Consider the following 22,098-nt stretch of genomic DNA (forward strand, 5'->3'; position numbering starts at 1 on the left):
CTGCGGGATAGAGAGTCAGTTGCTTCAGTTAGTGTGAACTGAATCAAAAAATAATGGCATTTAGGTATTTGCTATTCAGAAGTAAAAAAAATWAAAAAAGCAACAAACAAAAAAACCCACTGTCATTTTATAGTTTTTATACATGAGATTTAAGCAAATGAGATTTAAGCAAAACAAGCATCGGGGTCCTTGTTACAAGTCAAGTGAGATGGTGAAAATTCTGTGGTTTTATCCTGAAGGATTAAACRGTCTTGAAATCACAGTTTCTCTATGTGTATGTCACTATGTATTAAGCAGTAATTCCTTTTTCATGGGCAGCTTCACTCAGGCATGCTCATAGATATTTTTTCATCAGTTAAGCAATTTAGATATATGTTATATTAAATTCTCTCTTGGCTGGTTGAAGATGCAGCTTTAAGGCCCATGAAGAAGGAGCTATTATATTTTCTTTATAAAAGTCATAGCCAAAGAGAGACCACAGGGAGAAATATCTCTTTATAAAGACTCTTAAATGAGTGCATATGTATGAATAGGTCATAAAACCTGAAAATTAATATCTAGTAGTCAAATACTTTTCTGTGAATGGTAAAATCATAGTAACCAAATCCCCTCATGAAATCTTGTAAAGAAGTGCCCCCTGCCGGCTTCCTATTTCTTTAGCTGCCGAGAGCTGCATGGATRAGATGAAGGCAAAGGCTTTGCGTGAAATAAAGGGCTGCAGGGATGACGAGTTTGCATTTAGAGAGTTAACCAAAGCCTGAGAAATGAACCAAAGTGTCAGACTGCCCCAAGCTTATGCATGAGAACATCACCTTCCTAGAACTTGTTTCAGAGCTCTTTAAAATAATTGGGAGTATTTCCAACAACGTCATGTACTTAGGATCAGGCTCACAAATTCTTGGAACTTCCAGGAATTTAGATCTAGATTTAGATCCAGAAATCTCATTTCTCTTAATGTACTCAAGAATATTTAATTTTATATCTTAACTTCTTGTGCCATATATAGGCGGAAAATGCTTTAAGAAGCTAGAGGATATATGACAGAAATAGTCTATAAATGTTAGATTGGGAAAAAATGCAAAAAAAAATTCTTTATCTATTTGATCAGGTTTGATAAGATAACTTCTAATTCTACTTTTTTTGGCCACTGGTAAGTGCTGTACTTCTGGGAAGACCACCAATAAATCTACCAGTTCCATTTTCATTTTTCTCTTCTTCTGTCTAGTCACGTTCCAGTCWCACTTTTGAATCTGCAGAATTTGGTAACAAAGATGGGTGCAGCCATCCTCATGAATAGTCAAGCTTAACTTATTTGTATGTTGCTTGTTTTAAATAGAGTTTATTTCTAATATTMGTTTTCCTTTCTTTCAAAATGCAGGTGGAGAACAGACCAAAGTATTATGGAAGAGAGTACGTATGTTTCTCTTTTAAATATTTGCTCATTGTCTCTGAAAATTATTGTGGTAGTTTTTTTGGAAAAAAAAAAAAAAAAGGTACAATGGAGTTTTCTGACAGAAGCCTTGATTTATATTGCTCTTCACCAGGGAGGTAGACATACTGACTGTCTAGTACTGTCTTGAGTATTTCTTSGTTTAGCTTTGGTTGTCATTTTAACCTGCCTATGAGGCTACAGTGGKTTAGGGAAGAGAGAAGAGGCTTCCCTGTGTCACTGTGTTTTTGTGTATGTTCTTATATCGCCTCTACCACGATACTGAGTGCTATCTCTGAATATATGCATGTCCATTACCACATAYCTAGGTGCTTTACCCTCTGTGGAGGTTGCAGGGTCTGAAACGCCCAGAGAAGTGATGCATTTTTTGTTGCAAGGAAAGTAACAGACAGTTAGAGCACAATTCCTGGGAATGTTTTCCTGTCTCTAGCTGGGCTCTTCATTTACACAGCAGGGCCAGATACATGAGCTGTGTTCAGTGATGCTTTTCTACTATCAGAAACCTCAAGAGGCTCTGTAGCTTGCCCCTAATTACTGTAGTTTCATTTTTAAATATTATCTTTGCCAATGGGGAATTCGGATTTAGCTAGGAGGATACAGCAGACCTGAGGACAGCACTGAGATAACTATCCCAGGACTTCAGAAACCATCATCCCAKTCCTTTTTGCGGTAACCTGGCTGGTTACTGACATCATACAGCGTAGCAGAATGGCAGGGACCATAAGTGGTCACCTGGATGAACCTGCCACGGTAAGATCACCTTAGTTCACATCCAGTGGGGACAGTCCCTAAAAAGCAGTTGGCTCAGTAGAGCTGGGAAAGAAAATTAGGAGTGAAAGTGAAGTGACAAGAAAAAACTTTTGACTGTTTCATGCACTCTTTTGGTAAAGCTTTGTCATCTGCTGCTGTCAGGGTCAGGATTTCAAGTTCAGTGGATCTGAACCTCATCATGGACAAGTGTTTCTGTGGCCTTAGGTAAATGTAGCTAGAACATTCATGAAAAAGCTTGGCTTGCCCAGTAGTCATCTTCCCACAGTGACTTTGTTCAAAATGATGGCAATTGGTTAATACTTTCTTCCTGCATTSGTTGGATGCAGTCATTTTCTGACACATCCAAATTAAAAACAACATYGCATAGATGACAGAACTTAAACATGTCTTTAGCAATAAATTCATAGCAATTCATAAGTCTAGTTAAAAATAATAAGCATCAGCTATTATTCACACTGGAAGCTCATTGTGAAATAAGGCAAGCTTTAGATTAGATRTTAGAAAACAAACTTTCCCAGTGATCTCAGCTGGGATTACACTGATCCATAATGAATGACCCGGACAGGATACTTGGGACATCTGGGAAGCTTCTTTAAGTGGAGATGTTAAGTTGTGTGAAGATCACCTAAAACACGTATTTCTAACTGCATTAGTTGCAGARAGACAGGAGAACTGCACAATTGCATTTACATCCAACATGTTTTCCTTCTCTTTCACAACCAAGCCAGAGGCAGTGTTAGCARTGTGCCACTTCCCATGTATTGTCAGAAATCAGAAAATGCTTACAGCCAGTAGCTTTTAGTGCCTTTTTCTTTCAGACAGCAGTAAAAATAGAAACTTTCAAAAGCTCTGAGGAGACCCTTGGAGGCTTATCAACCAGAAGTCTGTGTAGGAGTTAAGATTCAAAATGCTACGAAGACTACATTGGTACTTACAGAAATCTCACATATTGATTATTGTAAAGGTAATAGTGTATCCCAGAGCCTCTTGCTTTCTTAAAGTAACAATGCCAAAAGAAACACAGAAAATACTGCTTTTTTTTTCAACAATGAAAGAGAAACTTGACTTAAATAAAGAAAACTCTATTGTTMTCAAGGTTATTATGTAGCTTCTTCAACTTTACTATATATAGAATACAACTTTGATTTTTCTTTTGTATTTTCGTGTCAGTTTCTGCTACAAATTTAAAGAAGCGATGTTAATATAGAAAACTTCAGCCCATGTCTGGTGTGGCTCACCATAGCTCCCCATAGGTGCTTGTGTGCATGCACATGGACAGAGAAGGGCAGTGGATGCTGGTGGGGGCAGATGCAATGGGAATTCCTCTTCAGTAGCTGGGCCAGCTTACACTGACTGAAGCAGTATTTGAGACTGCCATGTAATTTTCCTCCTATGCCTCTCTGCTGGTCTTGCCCAGACTAGAAGATCGTTCTGCCACTTGTACATGCTCGGAAGCTCTTGACAGCTCCCTAATGGCTCAGATGGCCGTTGTGCTCAGTGGTTACTGCAGGGCATTGGCACAGTTTTCTCCAGGCTGCAGCAGATTATTCTCTGCTATTCCCTTTTCTCTTTCCTGTCCGCACATTGGGATCAGAAATGATCTGCAGATAATCACCTGGGTGCAGCACTTGGTGCTGTATCCTGTTGTACTTGTGCCTAACCTGCAGTCTTACATCAGAAGCYTTCAAATAGTTTGTGCAGTAGAGGTATTTCTGGTTGCCTTATTGTGTAAATCATTGAAATATCTTCCCTTTTAGGTTTCACGGGATCATTTCTCGGGAGCAAGCAGATGAAATACTTGCCGGCGTGGAAGGCGCTTACATTCTTCGGGAAAGCCAGCGGCAACCYGGCTGCTACACTCTGGCCCTCAGGTAAATTCTGTTCTACTAGATGCTTGCAGTTCAAATGTAAGGGTGTTTAGTGGAGGAGSTGATATCGGTCCTTTCTCAGTACTAAGTCTGTATATGCTGTTTATTAATACACTTCACGGTGTCAGCGTGATTTTAGAGCCTCTCGTCTGCAGTTTGACAAGCACTGCGGTCCTTCAGCGAGCCCCTGGGCACTTGGCTAGGAAAGTGCCTTTTCAGGAGCAGGCTGTGTCTGCTTGCCAAGTTGTTCTCGGTTTAGTTTTAATCCAGACAAGTCTGTTGCAGTGAGTTAAACATGGAGCTTTCCCTTGGAAGACAAGAAACACACTGAAGTGAATTCACAGAACCCAAGAGAAATGTAGATGATGCTAAGAATAAGAGAACAGCAAAAATGGTGATAGGGTCCTACTGTCCTTCTAACCAGTTCTTCCTGGGCACAGCGAGATTTTTCTCTAGGCTCAGCRAGGAATTTTATATCAACATCAGTGACAGTAGGAGATACTTGAAGAATCCCACTCTGGGAAACCAAGAAATGCAGTGGCTCTGTCCAGGGTGGACATAGCAGACCTCATTTTTCTTCCCCTTGCTGGAATGCGTCCATGCTGTAGAAATACAGTGTGGATCAATGACATAAAGCTGTGCAGAGAAGTAAAATGCTGCTGTGCAGCTTAATTCAAAATTCAGAGACTGAACCACAGCACCAGTGCTCCTCACAGGTGGCTTCTCTTGAAAATACATTCCCTCATGGCTTAACTGTGCCATTTAAAGCTGCCCCTGTGGCATCCTGAAAGCTGCTGTGGGCTAGTGGGAAGAAGCCCGGACACTACTGGGTTTTGACAAAATAAACTCAGTGACAATATTTTACAACGTTTATACCATTATTCCTTCTGAGGGACATAGACACAAAATAAAAGTCTTCATTTTTACCCTCCTGCTGGTAAGGCTGTAAAAAAAAATTCTTCAAGGAGTTCTCCCAAGGAGCTGTGATMCTGTGCTGAAATCAGCCTCCGCATTCTGGTTGCTGTGCAGATGGTAGAGCTGGAAAAGCTAGTGATTCATGCCAATTAAAAAGTGTTGTAAATTAAAAGCAACTTTTGTCAGCTGAAAAAGAACAAGCATATTTTTTGTAGGATTTTGGCCAGCTATTTCAAAATAAAGAATAGAAAGAACTACCAAAGGATAGAGATTATGGCAAACTGCCTGTTGTTTTGACGCAACAGTGTGATTTCTAAATTCATCTGGATAATTATTTGTAGACTGAAAAAGTGAATTTAAATGTAAGTTGAGAATTTATATRAAATAATGTGCAGGGAGAGATGTCAGTTAACAGTTTGGTTTTGAATGTGCAACATAGTATGCAGAAACATACACATTTAATGTATTATGCTGGATCACTTAACCCAGTGACTTCTCTTTGAGTCATTTAATCAAGAATAATATTTCACCTACGTATTATAAACAGAAGATACTACTACAGCCCTCTTCTTTTTAATGCAGTTTTTTAAAAATATAGATGATACTTGCCATTAATAACCATGTAGGGCCAGAGTTATCCCAGCAAACTTTAGGCATTTAATTTATTTAATTCCCCACCCGGCCACCCCAAATTAGGATCTTAATCTCTCTCTGGCTTCCTTCCAGAGGATGATTCAGACTCTTAGGATTTAAATTACTTGCTGGAGATGCCCATGTCTTTCTGTTGCCTGTAAAAATGCCCATGGGGGTTGAGCTTCTAGTTTCAGCACCTTAGAAATGTGGCAGGATGAAGCAGCCCTGGACAGAATTTTACATCCCAATACAAAGTCTTGAAAATGAAAGCGTATCTTTTCATGTGCTATGGTATTCCCTACAGGATTTAGAGCAAATCATGTCCTTCTGGTGTATGTGTTTTTATAAAGACAACTGGCTCAATTTTGCTGTAGCCCAGTCCATTTGCTGCAGTGAGGTTTGGGTTTGAATTTGAGCTGCATCCGCAGAGATCCAGTTGCAGCCATGTGTATATTCCATATGTAACCCATATATATAACGTGGCATATAGTCAGCAGAATTGCCTCCTGAGTATTTTGCCAGTATCAGTTCTATCTCTCACTCTTCCCTCTGTCTCTTCTTCCTTTCCTTCTCTCTTTTTTTTTTTTTTTCCTGGTATATGCAGATTTGGTAATCAGACCCTGAACTACAGGTTGTTCTATGATGGAAAGCACTTTGTTGGGGAGAAAAGATTTGAGTCGATCCATGATCTGGTAACAGATGGCTTGATAACATTGTACATAGAAACAAAGGCTTCTGAGTATATATCGAAAATGACAACAAACCCCATCTACGAGCACATTGGATATGCCACTCTGCTTAGAGAAAAAGTGTCCCGGAGGCTGAGCAGAACAAAAAATGAATCAAGAAAAGCAAGTGTAACAAGTGAAGAAAACACCCCCGTGGAAAAGGTAGGCGTTCAGTTTAAAATTTTGAGATTCCACACTAGTCTTTCTGTCAAATCTAGGGGAAAATATATTTTGTCTGAAACATTTTTTCTATTTTCTACACCTTATTAAGTGTTACTAAGCCAAGTGTTTATATCACGTTAATGTGATTTTTGCTCCAAGCTAATATTTAACTGGAGCTTATGAGTAAAGCTTCCTAATCAGTACTATGCAAATGTTTCCACTGTATAAATATATATATACTGGTTAGCATAGGTACTGCACCTTGCAGTGGTCACAAAGCATGTTTCTTTATCCATGTATGCTCAAGCATACTCAGCAGTGATCTCTGATAACGAAAGTGGTTCCCACTGACCATTCACCACAGCTCAAGTTTGTTATCTTTCCATTTGCAGTGCAAAGYTCCTCTTTCCTGCCAAGTCTCTGGTGGAGGGGTCTGAAATTGGGGTGTTCATGTTTTCTTCTTTTTCTTCTTGCTCTTCTGATTTAAAGTGGGCTCTTGGTCTCTTTCTCTTGTATTCCATATCCCAAAGCATTGTATGGTCCAGGATCTAATGATAAATTGAGAATCCCTTGCAGTTAGTAAGCAACTGAAATGTAAAATTAGAAATATGAAAAATGGTCTTGTGAGTAATAACATGTGGATATTTTCACAGTAAGAACTGTCAAACAAAAATTTCTGAGGCAGGTGTTCATGCTGCATTGACTTATTAGTGTTTGTGAGGGTACCTCTGCAATATGGTTTTAAAATACAATGCCATGGGTAGTTTTAATAGGTTATTTTTCATAGCCAGTTGTGATTTCTTTTGTGCCAGGGCTTAGCCATCATTTCTCAGGTTAGACAGTTTTGAGTACGTACTGTAAAATTACTTTTAAACCTGTARATGCACAAACTGCTACTGAAAGGTGCTCCTGGCCTCTCCCCATGACTGGAAAATGTCACATTCGGATCTAATGTCACCACTGTCAATAGCAGCGGAAAGATTTAGAGATTGGACTAGGTCTTTTTTTGCATTGCAGCTGAAAGATGATGCACGATGCAAAAGCTACCGCCTTAAGCCTTTATCCTCAATGAGGAGCATTTTTGCTCATGGAGAATTTCACACACGCCATCAGTATCAGGCTACAAGACTGGGGATGCGTTGCTGCACTGCCATGTAAAAATAGCCAGCTTCAACTGAGCCATTACAGTGCTGGCAACTGTCCCTGCCATTCCTCCCACTGAGGGGAAGCAGCAGAAGGAGCAGCAGCAGCTGTTTCTGACATATTTTCCTTGCCAGAAGAAGCAGGAGCAATCGCAGCTACATGAGGAGCGGGGCTAAGCGGCAAGGTGAGCTGTTCCCAGGCTAAAGACCTGCTGCATCACCTGAAGCCTCCACGTAGGTGATTAAGACTCCCAATGGGCTTCCCTACTAAAAGCAGTTTTCCATCATTTCCGTCACTCCAAAATGTTAGAAAAAGCTGAATTCAGTACTTCAGCTGAATTATGAGTAGCTGAAAGAAGACAGAAGTCTGTGCAGTGCCTATCTGGCTGACTGTGTTTCCTGTGTTCCTGGAAAATCTCCCTGGGGATTTGCACAGCAGAGACATGAGGATCGGCATTCCCTTTTCTTCTTCATAGTAACCTCTGTATGGATTGGGCTATGAAAGAAATCAATAAAATACCAAGTATTTGTCTGTAATAGTGGATAGAGACARAGGAGGGTAAAAGGAATTTAAGATTCGCTTTAATGCAGCCCCATAAAAAGAAATAAAAATGGGAAGATGGTAGATGAGTGGTAGATGTGTAGATGTAACGGTATGAGACGTTTTGCTTGTGTTTGTCATGTGTTATAGAGAATTTTAGACAACAGACTTGCTTTGCCCACAGATCTAAAGCTTTCCTCTCAGCAGCTGCTAAGACCATTAGAAATAAATGGATGGGTACTCAGTATGAAATATTTCTGCAGAAGTTTCTTGATGCATGAGTGACAAAATAAATAACTGAAAGGAGTGGGTTTTGTTTGGCCATTTACAGAGAATAAGTAAAATGTAATTTTTTGATAATTAAACTGGTTTACCTGGGTGTTTTCACTGTTTCAGAAATGTTGGGCAGGAAGAAAGCCTTACACACAGGACAGAAACTTTCATTTTTCTCAAAAGGAGAATTTTGCAGTCTCAGGTTAAACGTCACTATTCGAATTATAGCTTAGTCTTTTCAGAAGGGAAATTCTGTTTCATATTGAAACCAATTGCAGGGTGTGAAGCTACAGCTGAAGGCACTCATCCCCATCACAGATTTGTTACACCATCCGGGGAATCCGCACRTTCTGTCATGTCCCATGTTGACAGCAGGAATTATTAAATGTCTCAGTCATTTCAGAGATGCTTTCCCCCTTTGGGTAGGTCGATGGAAGGTTGCCACCAAGGCACTGGCTGGCAGGAGAACTACACATTTGAATAAAATGTCTTGGTACTGCCTGGGGTACCTGTCTATTCCCATAATTATAGTTTCTTGGAGGTTGTAATTAGTGGAGTCATACTCATTTCAAAAGGGGGATGTGATACATGGGCCACATTAAGCTGTTGTTTTCTGCCTTTCTACCCATCATTTTTTTTATAATAGGCCTTTTTGTTTTTTTTTTTTTTTCTTTGTGATTCTTATTTCTTTGTAATCTGTATTTCTTCCAAAAGTATTTCTGTCTAAAGAGGTGCTAGGTTTACAGACACAGATTTCAAATTTTTGTCTGGATAGTTTAGAAGATCTTCAATGTAAAAGGGGACTCACTGACTTTTAGGAATGAAGTATTTTGGGAGAACACCATTCTGCAAATATTTCCTTAGCAGAAATATTGGCAGTTGTCATTTTAATGTAATCCAACTTACAAAAGGATTTGGGATCTTGCAYAAAGAGCAGGGAACATTATATACAGTCTAGGTTTGTGACTTAGTCTTGAGCAAATTGCAATTATGTGTTTTGTGTTTGCTCTGTTTCAGGAATGCTGGACTGGGGGCAAATAATCATAGACTGGAAGATGTAGGGCAGATAAGTCCCAGACACTGTGAGTGTGGGAGGAGGCTAGTGTAACTTGTTGTGAGCAATTAATCCTCACATGGAGGAAAGAAAAATTTGCAGCACTCACTCAGTAAAATACCTAGTTCTGGAGGGTTTATMACTATCACATATCATGTCACGTGGCTGCTGCCATCACTGCGTCAGTGATCTCCGTAGCTCAGGCAAAGAGAATAAATTCTTCCTCTCTAATTCCACACTGGCAAGTGAAATTCAGGGAAATACATTCTAGAAATCAAAGTAATGGAGGTGAATGTGAGCCAGGCAGAGGTAGCAGCTCGAGGCTGTTGGTGCTGTGGGAAGAAGCAGCCCCCGTTCCTGCTCCTGCAAGTGCCTCCACCACGCGCTGCGCACGTGTTTGGGGCTGCCACAGCCATCACAGGCCAGATACAGTGCTCTGGTCCCACACAGGAGCAATTCCTTCATTAAGTTGCCTTGCAGCTACTGCAGTGCTTATATCAGCACTGGAGATGACGGGAGAGGGGGGATGCGCTTAAATGAAATGTTTGGCAGCAGTTCAGCTTCACGCGTTCATGGAAACAGTGATCGTACCCTGTCTGACAGAGGACAGGCTGTTGGTAAACACAGTCAGAAATCAGGAAAGTTTTGTTGGTGCCAGGTCTCCACTTACTCAGATCTGGGCAAAACTCCCATCGACTTCTCGGTGAGTAGGACCTTGCTGCGGCAGTGCTGGATGTGTGGGAACCAGGAGGTGCTCGGAGCCGCTCTCAGAGCCTTGTTCTGCCTGATGGGTGTAAGTACGTGCCAGGAGCAGCAAGAGGCCCTTAACGATGATTATCTTTGGGGAAAAGTATAACATTTTGAGCTGAAACAAGACAGRGCTGTGCAGGGGGACTTCACTTAACAGCAGGACAGCAGCAGGCACTGAATATTGCTGCTTGACACAGTAACCCCTCCATCCATTTTTCTGGAGCTCATTACTGTGCATTTATGTGCAAATGACAGAGGCCGTAGTTAATATTGTAGCTGGAAGAGAAAAGCTGAAGTGATAAGCATATTATGGAGGTTGGCGGGTTGCAGATTTCCTCAGCAGAAAATCCCCCACAAATAATAGGCAGATAAGAAAGCCATTCCTATTAAGGAAAAGGTGACAGAACAGGAAGAATAACTTTGCTAGAAGTAATAGTGGGCATTAGGGGCCTCATTAGCCATGCTGCTCACAGGGTTTCCCACAGCATAAAATGCTGGACTTCCAGGAAGGGCTGTTTTCTGACGCCCCATAATTGGAGATGTAATCTGGTTATGGAATTAAATTTTATTAGGAGCACTACACTGTGCAGGAGACAGCCAATTTTAAGAGATCCTCTGGTTTAGTTTAGTGGTTTTGTAAGTATTTATATTTCTACATTGCTATTCACACTGCATCCCTTTGTGAGGGCCTTTCAGCCTCATCCTGCGGCTCCGTCATTTCCCCATGGCTCTTCCCTGAGTTCTCTAAAGGTGCTGCTGTTAGCCAACAGGAGAGAATTTCCAGTCTTTCTGCAGCTGTCATAGACTCCTGGTGATTCTGTTAGAGGTTCCTGGCTAGTGTTCAGCATCCCTGCAGGGATCTCTGTGCAGATGTTGTGCCTTCCCTTTCCGTGCCGCACTGCTTAAGAGGAGAGTGAACAGAAATAYCTGTTCATGCAGACTCAGGGTTAGGACCACGCTGGTTTTGTGACCCAGTGTGGTTTATATTTCCTTGAGCTCCTGGCCTCTGGATGTGACCAGAACAGACTGAAGCTCCTTCTTTTGGTAGGGGGCGACAGTCTATGATCTGTATGGAAATAACCCAAATTCACAAAGGGCTTCTGTGTTTCTACTGGTTTTGTGTGGAAGAAGCTCAAATGTGACCACATAAGCCCTGTACAGGAAAGCAGCCTTTGCACTTTTTAGCAGTATTTGCAGTGATAAAATGTGTGTGGCATTTTTGCTGTTAGAATGAACAGGGACACCAGAATGACTTTGTGAGCAACTAATTCATTTCATCAGCCATTCCTATTGCCCCAGAACATCAGTATTCTAAACACAGGCACTCACATGGCTGTACGTGATAATTCACATATGTGTACATATKGTAGCATGTCCTGATGCGAGTATTTAAGTACATACCCCACTGTCTTCTTTGAACAACTGCATTTAAAATTGATTTAGTACAGGACACTGTTTTGTATTATACTGCAGTGAGGAGGAGTGAATATGAATACAGCAAATCTAGTGTGTGTATTTTGGTAAGCAGTTCTACATTTTGAGTGACAAATACTGTCTTCCTGCATATTTAACTGGATAATCATTTTGTTTTGCTTCTTAATGTCAGTATTCTTTTGCCTATACCAGCTGTATCTTCTCAGCCTCTTTTTTGTCTCATAAAGTGAGAAATGCATAAGAAATAAAAAGAAAAATATACCAGAGAAATAGCCTGGAAATCATCTTTTTTGATTTCTTCCCTCTGATGATCAAAAAAAAAAAATTTTTTTTTGTAGTTGGCTGTGGCATTCCTAACCAGACTTAGTTCCAATGTTTTCCTGGTTAGGCAAGGATTTMTGAGAAAACAATTTGGTTCCATTTAACAGTAATGGAAATAGAGGGAATCAAGAGAAAGAGAGATTCCATTAAGAAGTATATGTTTACATTGCTTCCCTGAGCTGTTAACATCTCTTTTAGGTTGCTGGTTTATGATATGCTATTACCGTCAGCCCAGGATTCATGACTCGTGTGTAGGGCTGCATCACTGATCTGATTATGCCTGAGGAGAGCTTGAAAGCTGAGGGAACAATAATTTACACGGCTGATATAGGATGACAGATACAGTCTGATCCAAATGCTACTGAAATTAATGGGGAGACTCCAAAGATTTCACTGTATTTTGGATCAGATCAGGACAATGCTAAGCATATATAGCAAAAGTGACTATGAAATTTTGTTTTAATAGAAGTATCTTCTGATCCAGTATCTTTCAGAAACATAGCCAAGTAGAAAATGTATTATTCCTTAAATACCACAATTGTAAGCTGAAATTTGCTCAAATGAGACGGCCTGATCAGTAGTAGAAGTACTTAGATACAACAAAAGTATTTATGGTAATCCTAAAGATGGTAATCCTAAATTCCACTTGACTTTTCCTTAAAGTACAGTGTTATATCTGCAGTCAGGCTCTGTTGAATAGATGTATTGATCTTTTCCTCCTCGCTATTTCCCTATTTATGAACACATTCATAATTGTCATAAAGCTAAATTTTTATTGTGTAGAAACCATGCCTAGATTGAGATGTTAAAAATACTAGGTTTATATGAGCATTTTTTGACTCTTTAAATAGTTTCATGGCATTAGTATAAACAAACTTCAGTAGGGATGGGTATGAAGCCTTTAGCTTAAACATTTAATTTGTCTAGTCACTGGAAGCAAAAATCCATTTCGTAAGTAAAAATCCATACTTGATTATCTCACATGGATAATGAACTCTGAAGGTACATCCTAGTTCTATTTCTCCATCATTTTCTCTGTCTGAAAAGAGGCTCAGATTCATCCCAGCTAGATGAAAACATCTTACCAATGTGGCTAAGGGATGTAGTTATTTGGTTTCTCCCTGTATAGTCTGGAAGAAAGTACATTCCCCTTGAAATGCTGAATTGCTAATTGTGAATCTTACCAGTCAGGAATTAAGTGTATCTACCAGGCTAATTTTCACTGAGACCTGTGCACCCTAGGGAAAAGTCACTACAGAGACTGAGCAAATACCCTGTTTGACCTGGACTCTTGCCACACTCATCCTGGAGCTGGCAGCATGATCTTCCTGGTCACTTCCACAGCAAATTAGCTAGTCTTACTAGCTTGGTCTTCGACATAGGGCTACCAGAGAGGGTGCCACACAGTAGAAAGTAGCAGCTTGGCAGTCTTGGGCAGAAAGAGGAGGAGCAAACCCARTGAAGTACCTACAGTTGAAGCTTTCTCACATGAGGCTTGGCTGCAAAGGTCAGGAACCTGTGCTTTATCTAACGGTTAATATTTGGAAAAGAGGATGTTGTGGTGTGAAAAGCATGAGGAATAACAATGGGTTCTTTTAAATAAAATATTCTCAGCTCTAAAGAATAGTAGAACTGCATAATAGTCAGCATTGGTTTATAAAGAATAAGTAGTGCCAGTTAAACTTGATTCACAGAAGTGTAGAGTGAAAAGAATGCAGCAGATGCAGAATAATTGCATTTTTAGCACTGTCTCCTGAAATCATAGTCTTGACATTAATTCAGATTGGTTTGTACATGAATTTGGTCACATGGGCTGAAAATAGGTAGAATAAATTCAAACAAGATATAAAGATAGGCAGCAATTCGAAAACCTAGGGAGAGGCAGCTAATGAAGTACTGCAGAGACTGGAGTTTCATTTAATATYTTTGTTCATCTGGAAAAAGTGTAAATGAGACATTACCACAAACTCGGGATGGTTTGTGCTCTCATGTTACTGTAGTGCAGAAATTTAAGTATCCATGATGGAAACTTCAMGAGAATCTTGATTACAAGATTTAAGAAGAAAATATGGCATGTTTCATGTGTGAGAGTGAGGACAAGCCACATACTTGCACAGGTTTTCTTTCCAGTCAAGAGGGATAGGATTGTTTGCATTTAAGCCAGGCATGGAAATGTCTTGCCACTATTGAGTGGGAGCTAGAAATAAGGAAGGAGGCCACTTTCATAGTCTCAGAATGATCCGTGTCTCAGTGGAGCATGGAGAAAAATAATAGCTGCTACACTTCAAAAGTAGCTTTGCCTAATTTCYTCCCTCCATGTAAACAATATCTATTGTCAAAGTAATTCATTGTACCCTTTTGGGAAGCTGGGAGTAGTGATTCTGCTACTCAAAGTGACTGTGTCCAGTATCTGGAGGCAGGGAGACATGGAAAGCACCTCTTCCTTCACCTCCCACCCTTTTGCTGGGCTGGGTGCCATTTGATTTGTAGTTCATATCAGCTTTTGGGAATCCTGACAGGGAGTGAAGCCCCACTAGTCCCACTGCTACAGGACAAGTTCTGTTAGTGGCTTCTGAATTGCTCACAGCTGGGACCTCCTCCAAAGTGAAACCATGTAGGAATTTAGCTTGGCTCATTGTCCACGTCACTTAGAAACCAAGCAGTCCCAGAATAAGATCATCTGTGGACCACCTCTTGCAAAAATGCTTTACGGTGTTTTTGTTTTGGTGGAGAGGAAGGGGAAGCTTCTCCAGGTAACTCTGGTGGACACTTAGTCACATGCATCACATCACCTTCTCAGGGAATAGATTTGGAAGAATCATTTTGATGATTTATGAATGAAATTGCCCCAATTAAACACTAGGTGGCATATTTACTTAAGAGTTTTCAGGGAATAGATATACGGTTTCCTTCACATCTGACACCAGTGTGTGCTGGTGTGACTGGAGGAAAACCTGAAAGAGGTTTCATGGCAACAAGACCACCTGATGATTTTTGCCAACAGGAATTCTACATGTTCCTAAAAATACAATGTCTTGACATACCACAGTAAGCACAAAGTTGCAACTACTTACTTGAACCCTAAGGTTATTGCTTAGCTTCAAAATTACTTTTCTGTTAATACTTAGATTGTTAAATGTAGTGTGGTAAGGAAAAGGTGTGTGTGGTAATGGTCTTGCCAAGGATTTCTATAAATAGTGGGAGGTGTTAATACAAAAATACATAGTACTGTTTATTGTAATATAATAATACTTTTATATTACTTGCTTGAAAACCCAAATGTAGGAATATTTAATGTGTATAAAAGTTAAATGAAGGAAAGTAGCACTTCTCCCTATGTGAATACAAATAAAGCTTTTTATTTTGGAGCTGGTATTTTAAAGTAATAGCATTGCGTGGCTAGGACAAAAATACTTGGAGGCAGAAAATACATTGTTATTCTGTCTGCCTCTGGCACCAGTTAAGTCAGCCAGGGATGCACTTTTCCATATGCTACATCTTCTCTTTCTGTGGGAGAATAAATGCAACTAGCTTGCAGCAATGGCTTTTCCTAGAGTTCATCCTTGAGAGACTTAATGCCACAGACATCAACTGRGGCAGAGCAGAGCACTTAGTCCCTGCCAAAACAGCATCATACTTAGTATATCTGTTCTAAAAATTCTTAATTCTTATTTCTGGTATTTTTAGAAGAAGTAAGGATACTTCTACTTTAGAGTAGCTGCAGACYGTATGGTATATAAATACACTTCTCTGGTGCACAAGTCATACAGAATGCTTTTTGCACAAGGTTCTGGCTATTTTATGTGGGTTGATGCTGTAGGAGGTAGGTTGACCTGCAGTCAACACCAATCAGGTTTCTGTGTTGAATCCTGTAGTCTGACAGGCTGCTCTGTTGTAATTTTTCTATTGAGCTCAAGTTTGACAGAACTACTTATAGTTATTCAGTGCTGGCTCTTACAAGCAAAGCAGGATGCTTAAAAAGGGAGATAAATATGTAAATCTGAATTGAGGTGTGTTCATGTTGCCAATAGAGAGGAGCGCAGGAAATAATTGCCTTTACTATGAGAACAGGCTTCTAGGGGAAATCCTTTCCGGTAGCATGCGGATGGCTGACACTGACTGTACCCAAAAAGGCTTGTCCTCTTCAAGGGGAAAAAAAGTCCCATTCCTCCTCCCTGTCTGTCCTCTCCTCACCCACAAGAAGCAGGCTCTGGTTATTGCATTATCTGCTGCCCAGCAAYGTGGTGGGGCAAAAGCTGAACATCTTCCAACTTGCCTTAGGACATCAAAAGTGTGCCCAGAGCATCTGTGCTGTGGTACCAGGAGAATCTGGTCAGGCACATATGACAGATATGACTTTATTCCTATTTCTGTTTTCAGTAACATCTTTTCAAGCCCCYATTCTGGAGTTCTTTTTATGTCTAATATTTCCCAGCCCTGAGGAATGAAAGATGGAGTCGAGCAATGTGGAGCTCTGACAGCAAATGAGYGACTGCTGCCCTTCATGCAGTGACTAGAGCACTAGTCATTAGTGGGCTGCATTCACAAAGCTGCATTTTAAAATACAAGGCTGTGTTTTAAAGTGTAAGAAGACAGGGAGAGACCTGGGGAACTCCAGCTGTTTCAAATAAATTAGTTTTATTTATTTATATATTTTAGGAAGTAGAGGGGAAAAAAATCTTCCTTTGATTTCCCTCCCTTTGATTTGATTAATTCAATCAGTGCAGTTTCCTAAGTCCATCTGGCCTGTAATGTCTTGCTGAACATGTCRAGCCAAGTGAATTTACAGACGGTTTAAGGCACTTCCAGGATGTCTGAAAATGGAATAYACTGGCAGCAGAACTGAGAGATTGGAAAAAAAGAGCGTATCTTTAAGGACACTGTCCATATCATTTGGTTACTTTTGGACCTCAAACTGTAGAAATCAAAGAGGAATAAAAACTTGGTTGTGGTTCATTTGTGGGCTGGCAGAGTGCAGAATGAATAAATTCAAGACATCGCTTAGTCTAACTTGCTTCTTTGTGAGACACTGAATGCAATGCAGGATATGCGTAACTTCAGCATGCTTTTTATAGAGAAGTTTTGCACATGTGGTTTTGGAATAAGCAAAACTTAGGCCACATTACAGTGGCCTACGTCTCCACACGTGAGCAATGTGTAAGCTCAGTTTTGCCTAATTACAGCCCRTGAACTTCACAAGAAAACACAAAACTTTACTTCCCCTTGTTCTAGTCCTCACCAAGTGGGCTATGTTGCAAATGAACTTCAGCAGTTAGGATGTATGTAACACTCTTCCTTTGCTGCCACAGTTGAAATGAGAGCAAACTTGCAAAGCCACAAGCTGAGACACCTGAGGCAGAGACATCTACCTGCTCACCAGAGTTAGAGTAGTAGAAGCTCTTAGGTAGAACTTCCTAATGGGAATCTATCAGTCTGTTTAGACCAACAGAATCCAGAGCTTTTCCACAGAATGAGCAGAACATCTATTTTAATTGAAGCAGAATTCCAGATCCGACTTGGAAATGGAGTACTCCATCAGCTGGTGGCTGACTTGGTACGGAGTGATAAATCCTGGTATCTTTGCTGCTTCAGAAGGATGTTGTTATATGCAAACAAAAGAAGATGCCAGTTTTGAGTATTCCGCAGATAGTGTTTGAAATGGAGGATTGCAAATAAAAGGATAGTGACTGAAATGTGAATGTTTTTCCACTTTATTGCCTATTTTCCTTTAAAAATATTAGTTCAGTTTTCTGAATGCAGATAAATAATGACATTAATAAGATAAAAAGAATAAACATTTCAGCCATCAGCAGCCTGTTGTGATTTTATGTGGTTTAGCAGGTGTGCAAGTTTCCATTGTGACAACACCGCCTAGTTTTGTCGTATTAGATTTTACTAAGAATAATTAGTATTTTAAAAAGTGGTATTTATATAGATGTGTGTAAGAACCCAGAAAAATTCCTTAAATATTTGAAATTCCAATAATCAGGACAAGATACTTCAGTAGTTGATAGCACTTACAACTCAACATAACATATACAGAGCCAACTGAGAGAATAATATATTATTACAGACTTTGGACTTTTAACTTTCTGTATAAATTCAGCAGCTAGCTTTGTGGGGAAAAAAATAAAACAGAGTATCAGTATCCCCATGCTCACCCTCCTACTCCTTTTAAAAACACCAGTCCTGAATTCTCAGTTCTGTATCATCTTCAGAAATGAGAGATAAAACAGAATTCAGTAATGCTGTTGCAGAATATTTAGTGCTACTGAGAAGATATGTTTTTCAAGAGACTTCAAATATGAAAATTGCTTTAATACTGGGAGGCAGGAGCTCCCACACAAGACAGGAATCAGAAAATAGGGAACACTTGTGTAATAACCCACATGGGACTGAACRCTTTGCATCAGCTATGTACCATAGGTAACCGAGTTTATCTTTTTGCTATTGCTGTTGTTCTGTTCACAGTTGAGTGTATTTTAAGAKGCTATCCGTGGCCTTTTGGGATATAATTACATTTTTCACTTGATCTGTAATTTAGTAGCTGGAGCAACAAGACAAAAGGTTATTTGGGATTAGAAGTGACAAGCAGGAGGCTGAAGTGCTGACATTAGTCTGCCTCCTGACAGGTCTATAGCTCAGGAGTCGGCTGTGTGTGTGTCTGTGATATATTTAAAAAGCGAGAAACCTGGCGGAAAGGATCCTCAGCCCACACAGAGGTGCCAGCAGACAGCACAATAACGAGCTGCCGTCTGTTTTATTTTAAGTGTGGTGCCTTTTCTTGGCTTGCTCCTGCCGAACCCGATGCAAACAATTGTCAAACACAGCATCAGGGATGCTCTGTGACTCCAGAGAGCCCCTTGGTGCTTCCTTCCCTCTCAAGGTTTCATTTTATTGTAATGCATATTCTGGTGAACTTGAATCAGGATTGCTGTGCTGACCCCCTGCTGCAGGAGTTTTGTGGAAAACGGTTGATCAGTGAAGGTTTGGGGTTATTTTTTTGTCCACTGGACTGAAAAACTGAGAGTTGTTGCCATGTTCTGCCAAAGCCACTGGACATTTTTCACTCTCTGCCCTTCACCGCAGTGTAATTAAGGTTGCATCCGGTTGAATTAGCTTTTGTATTTCCAGAGTTACAGCTGCCAGGTCCTTACATCAGTCACTCTTGCTTGTGCAATGCTTTGTGCAAATGGCTTTGCACATGGGAACGTTCTTGCTTGGATTTGCGGAGAGCAATCCTGGGAAGCGCGCATGCACGAAGATGCCCAGGCCAGGGAATCAGGACACCCGCGCACATCTGTCTCTTCCCAGGATAACATGCCTCTGAGGCACTCATGTTAATTGAGGATGTTTTTACATACGTTATCATGATCTTTTATATGGAGTGGTAATACTAATGCGTACTCTGGTTTGTAGATCTAATCACTYTTAAAATAGTTCTTTAATGGAGCAGATTTCTTGGTTTGTCTGTTTTAAGGAAGGGCTGAAGCTGAGTTTAAGCAGTAGTGGGACAGTCACTGAAGATTAGGGTTGTACCTGAGCGTGTTTCCATGTACAGAGACACAAGATTGGGCCTAACTTGGTATTGTCGGTCAGGGCCAGTGAGATATTGCAGGCAGAACCTGAGATAAATTAAAAAAAATAAAAAAACCCAGAAGTAAAACCTCTAGCAATTTTTTWAATTAACATCCCTTTACTGATATCAGTGCAGATGATCTGATTGATGCAGTGCTCAAATGCGGAGAAGAAAGACGAGAGACAAAAACAACAGCAGAAGTTGCAATAAAAGCATTAAAAAATATTTTTTACTGTTTTAAGTCGTGAGCCCTTGTCCCTGAAGATTTTCCTGTAGCAGAGTAACAAAGGCAAAACATTGACCTAACAGATTTTTATAGAAGATGTCTTGGCAGTTGAATGTATAGGATCCAAAAAATAGAGATRCTTTTGATACATCTATGTAGCTAGTATTAAAATAAATGCAAAAATGATAATGCTGCAAGTAGCATGAATKTTATTTTCCAGTGCTTACGTCTTCAAATTTGCTCATTTGAATGAAGCTTCACTCAGTGAATAGGTGAGCATATGCCTTGCATCTCCATACAGCAGCACTGGCACACAATAAACCTTTAGGTGAATCAACCATGGTCATACCGTGAGTCAGAGGCAAAGCCCAGGTCTGAACAAAGGTGGTCTGGGCTCTTGGTTCATCCCTGAGATCAGTAGGTCCCACTACCTCAGCTTCATAATTTTGAATAAAATTTCACAGCATCTGTAAAAGAGGTGGAAGCCCAGGTAGTGTTCTCCTCCATCCTTCCAGTGAGGGGGATGGATTCAAGTAGGAGAAAACGGATAGGTGAAATCAACAACTGGCTGYGCCGCTCTTGTTGGCAAYAGGGTTTTGGCTTCTATGACCATAGGACTCTGTTTGACGACCACGGGCTAGTGGAGCATGGTGGAAACCACCTCACCAATAAGGGCAGGCGAGTATTTGCCAAAAGGCTGGCCAATCTCATTAGGAGAGCTTTAAACTAAGCAGGAAGGGGGAGGGGGAGTGTCATATGGACTGGGGAATCAATCCTGTAAAACCTAAGCCAATGGATATGCAACAGGCCTATGATGGTGGGGAAGTATGGCTAGGGCATGATCATAGAGGATCCTCTCTCATGCCTCCTGGGAAAAGTTCAGCCTCGATTACCTGCCTGAAATGCTTATACACCAATGCACGAAGCATGGGGATTAAGCAAGACGAACTGGAGATCTGTGTGTGGTCCCAGCACCACGATCTCATAGGAATCACAGAAACGTGGTGGGATAGCTCGAACGACTGGAGTGCTGTCATGGAGGACTATGTGCTCTTTAGGAAGGACAGGCTGGGAAGGCAAGGTGGTGGAGTTGYTCTGTRTGTGAGAGAGCAACTGGAATGCATGGAGCTCARCCTGGGAGTGGATGATGAGGGGGTGGAGAGCTTGTGGGTAAGGGTAAAGGGCAGGCCAACGTGGGAGACACTGTGGTGGGTGTCTGCTACAGGCCACCTGACCAGGAGGAGGMGGCTGATGAGGCCTTCTACAGGCAGCTGGAAGTTGCCTCACGGTTGCAGGCCCTGGTTCTCATGGGGGACTTTAACTTCCCTGACATCAGCTGGAGAGACAGCACAGCGAGGCACAAACGGTCCTGGAGGTTTCTGCAGTGCGTCGATGACAACTTTTTGACGCAGGTTGTGGAGGAGCCGACGAGGACAGGTGGGCTGCTGGACCTCGTACTAACAAACAGAGAGGGCCTGGTTGGAGATGTGAAGGTGGGGGGTAACCTTGGCTGCAGTGAGACCATGAGCTGGTGGAGTTCAAGATCCAACGAGGAGGAGGCAGGGCAGTAAGTAGCCTTGCCACGCTGGACTTCAGGAGGGCCAACTTTAGCCTCTTCAGAGACCTGCTGGGAAAGATCCCATGGGCTAGGGCTCTAGAAGGAAGAGGGGCCCAGGAAAGCTGGTTAGTTTTCAAACGGCATTTCCTCCGTGCCCAGCAGCAGTGCATCCCTGTGCGTAAGAAGTCAGGCAGAGGGGGCAGGAGACCTGCGTGCATGAGCAGAGAGCTCCTGGCAAAACTCCAGCAGAAGAAAGCAATATATAGAATGTGGAAGAAAGGACAGGCCCCTTGGGATAAATACAGGAACGTTGTCAGGGAATGCAGGGATGCAACAAGGAAAGCYAAGGCACAATTGGAATTAAATCTGGCACAGGATGTTAAGAGTAACAAGAAAAACTTCTTCAAATACATCAACAACAAAAGGAAGGTCAGGGAGAACGTGGGTCCACTAGYGAATGGGGTGGGTACCCTGRTCACGAAAAACATGGACAAAGCAGAGCTGCTGAATGCTGCCTTTGCTTCTGTGTTTGTCAGGGGCAGCCCTCTAGAATCCCAGGCCCTAGGGACACATGAAGAGAGCCAGAGAGAGGAASGCTTGCCCYGGGTAGAGGAAGAGTGGGTCAGAGAGCACCTAAGGAAACTCAACACCCACAAATCCATGGGCCCTGATGGGATGCACCCCAGAGTGTTG

General features: G+C 41.3%; 1 protein-coding gene across 1 annotated transcript in view; it reads left to right on the forward strand.

The window, feature by feature from the left end:
* The window catches only part of CHN2 (chimerin 2), a 150,623-nt gene that overhangs the window by 79,769 nt on the left and 48,756 nt on the right, over positions 1-22,098 (forward strand). The window contains exons 4-6 of the mRNA XM_026050796.1: positions 1,379-1,410; positions 3,979-4,092; positions 6,242-6,527. Coding sequence (XP_025906581.1) covers positions 1,379-1,410; positions 3,979-4,092; positions 6,242-6,527 — 432 coding nt within the window. The remainder of the gene's footprint in view (positions 1-1,378; positions 1,411-3,978; positions 4,093-6,241; positions 6,528-22,098) is intronic.

This window comes from Nothoprocta perdicaria, unplaced genomic scaffold, assembly GCF_003342845.1.
Source record: "Nothoprocta perdicaria isolate Ctin4 unplaced genomic scaffold, notPer1 scaffold_70, whole genome shotgun sequence".
Taxonomy (NCBI): Eukaryota; Metazoa; Chordata; class Aves; order Tinamiformes; family Tinamidae; genus Nothoprocta; species Nothoprocta perdicaria.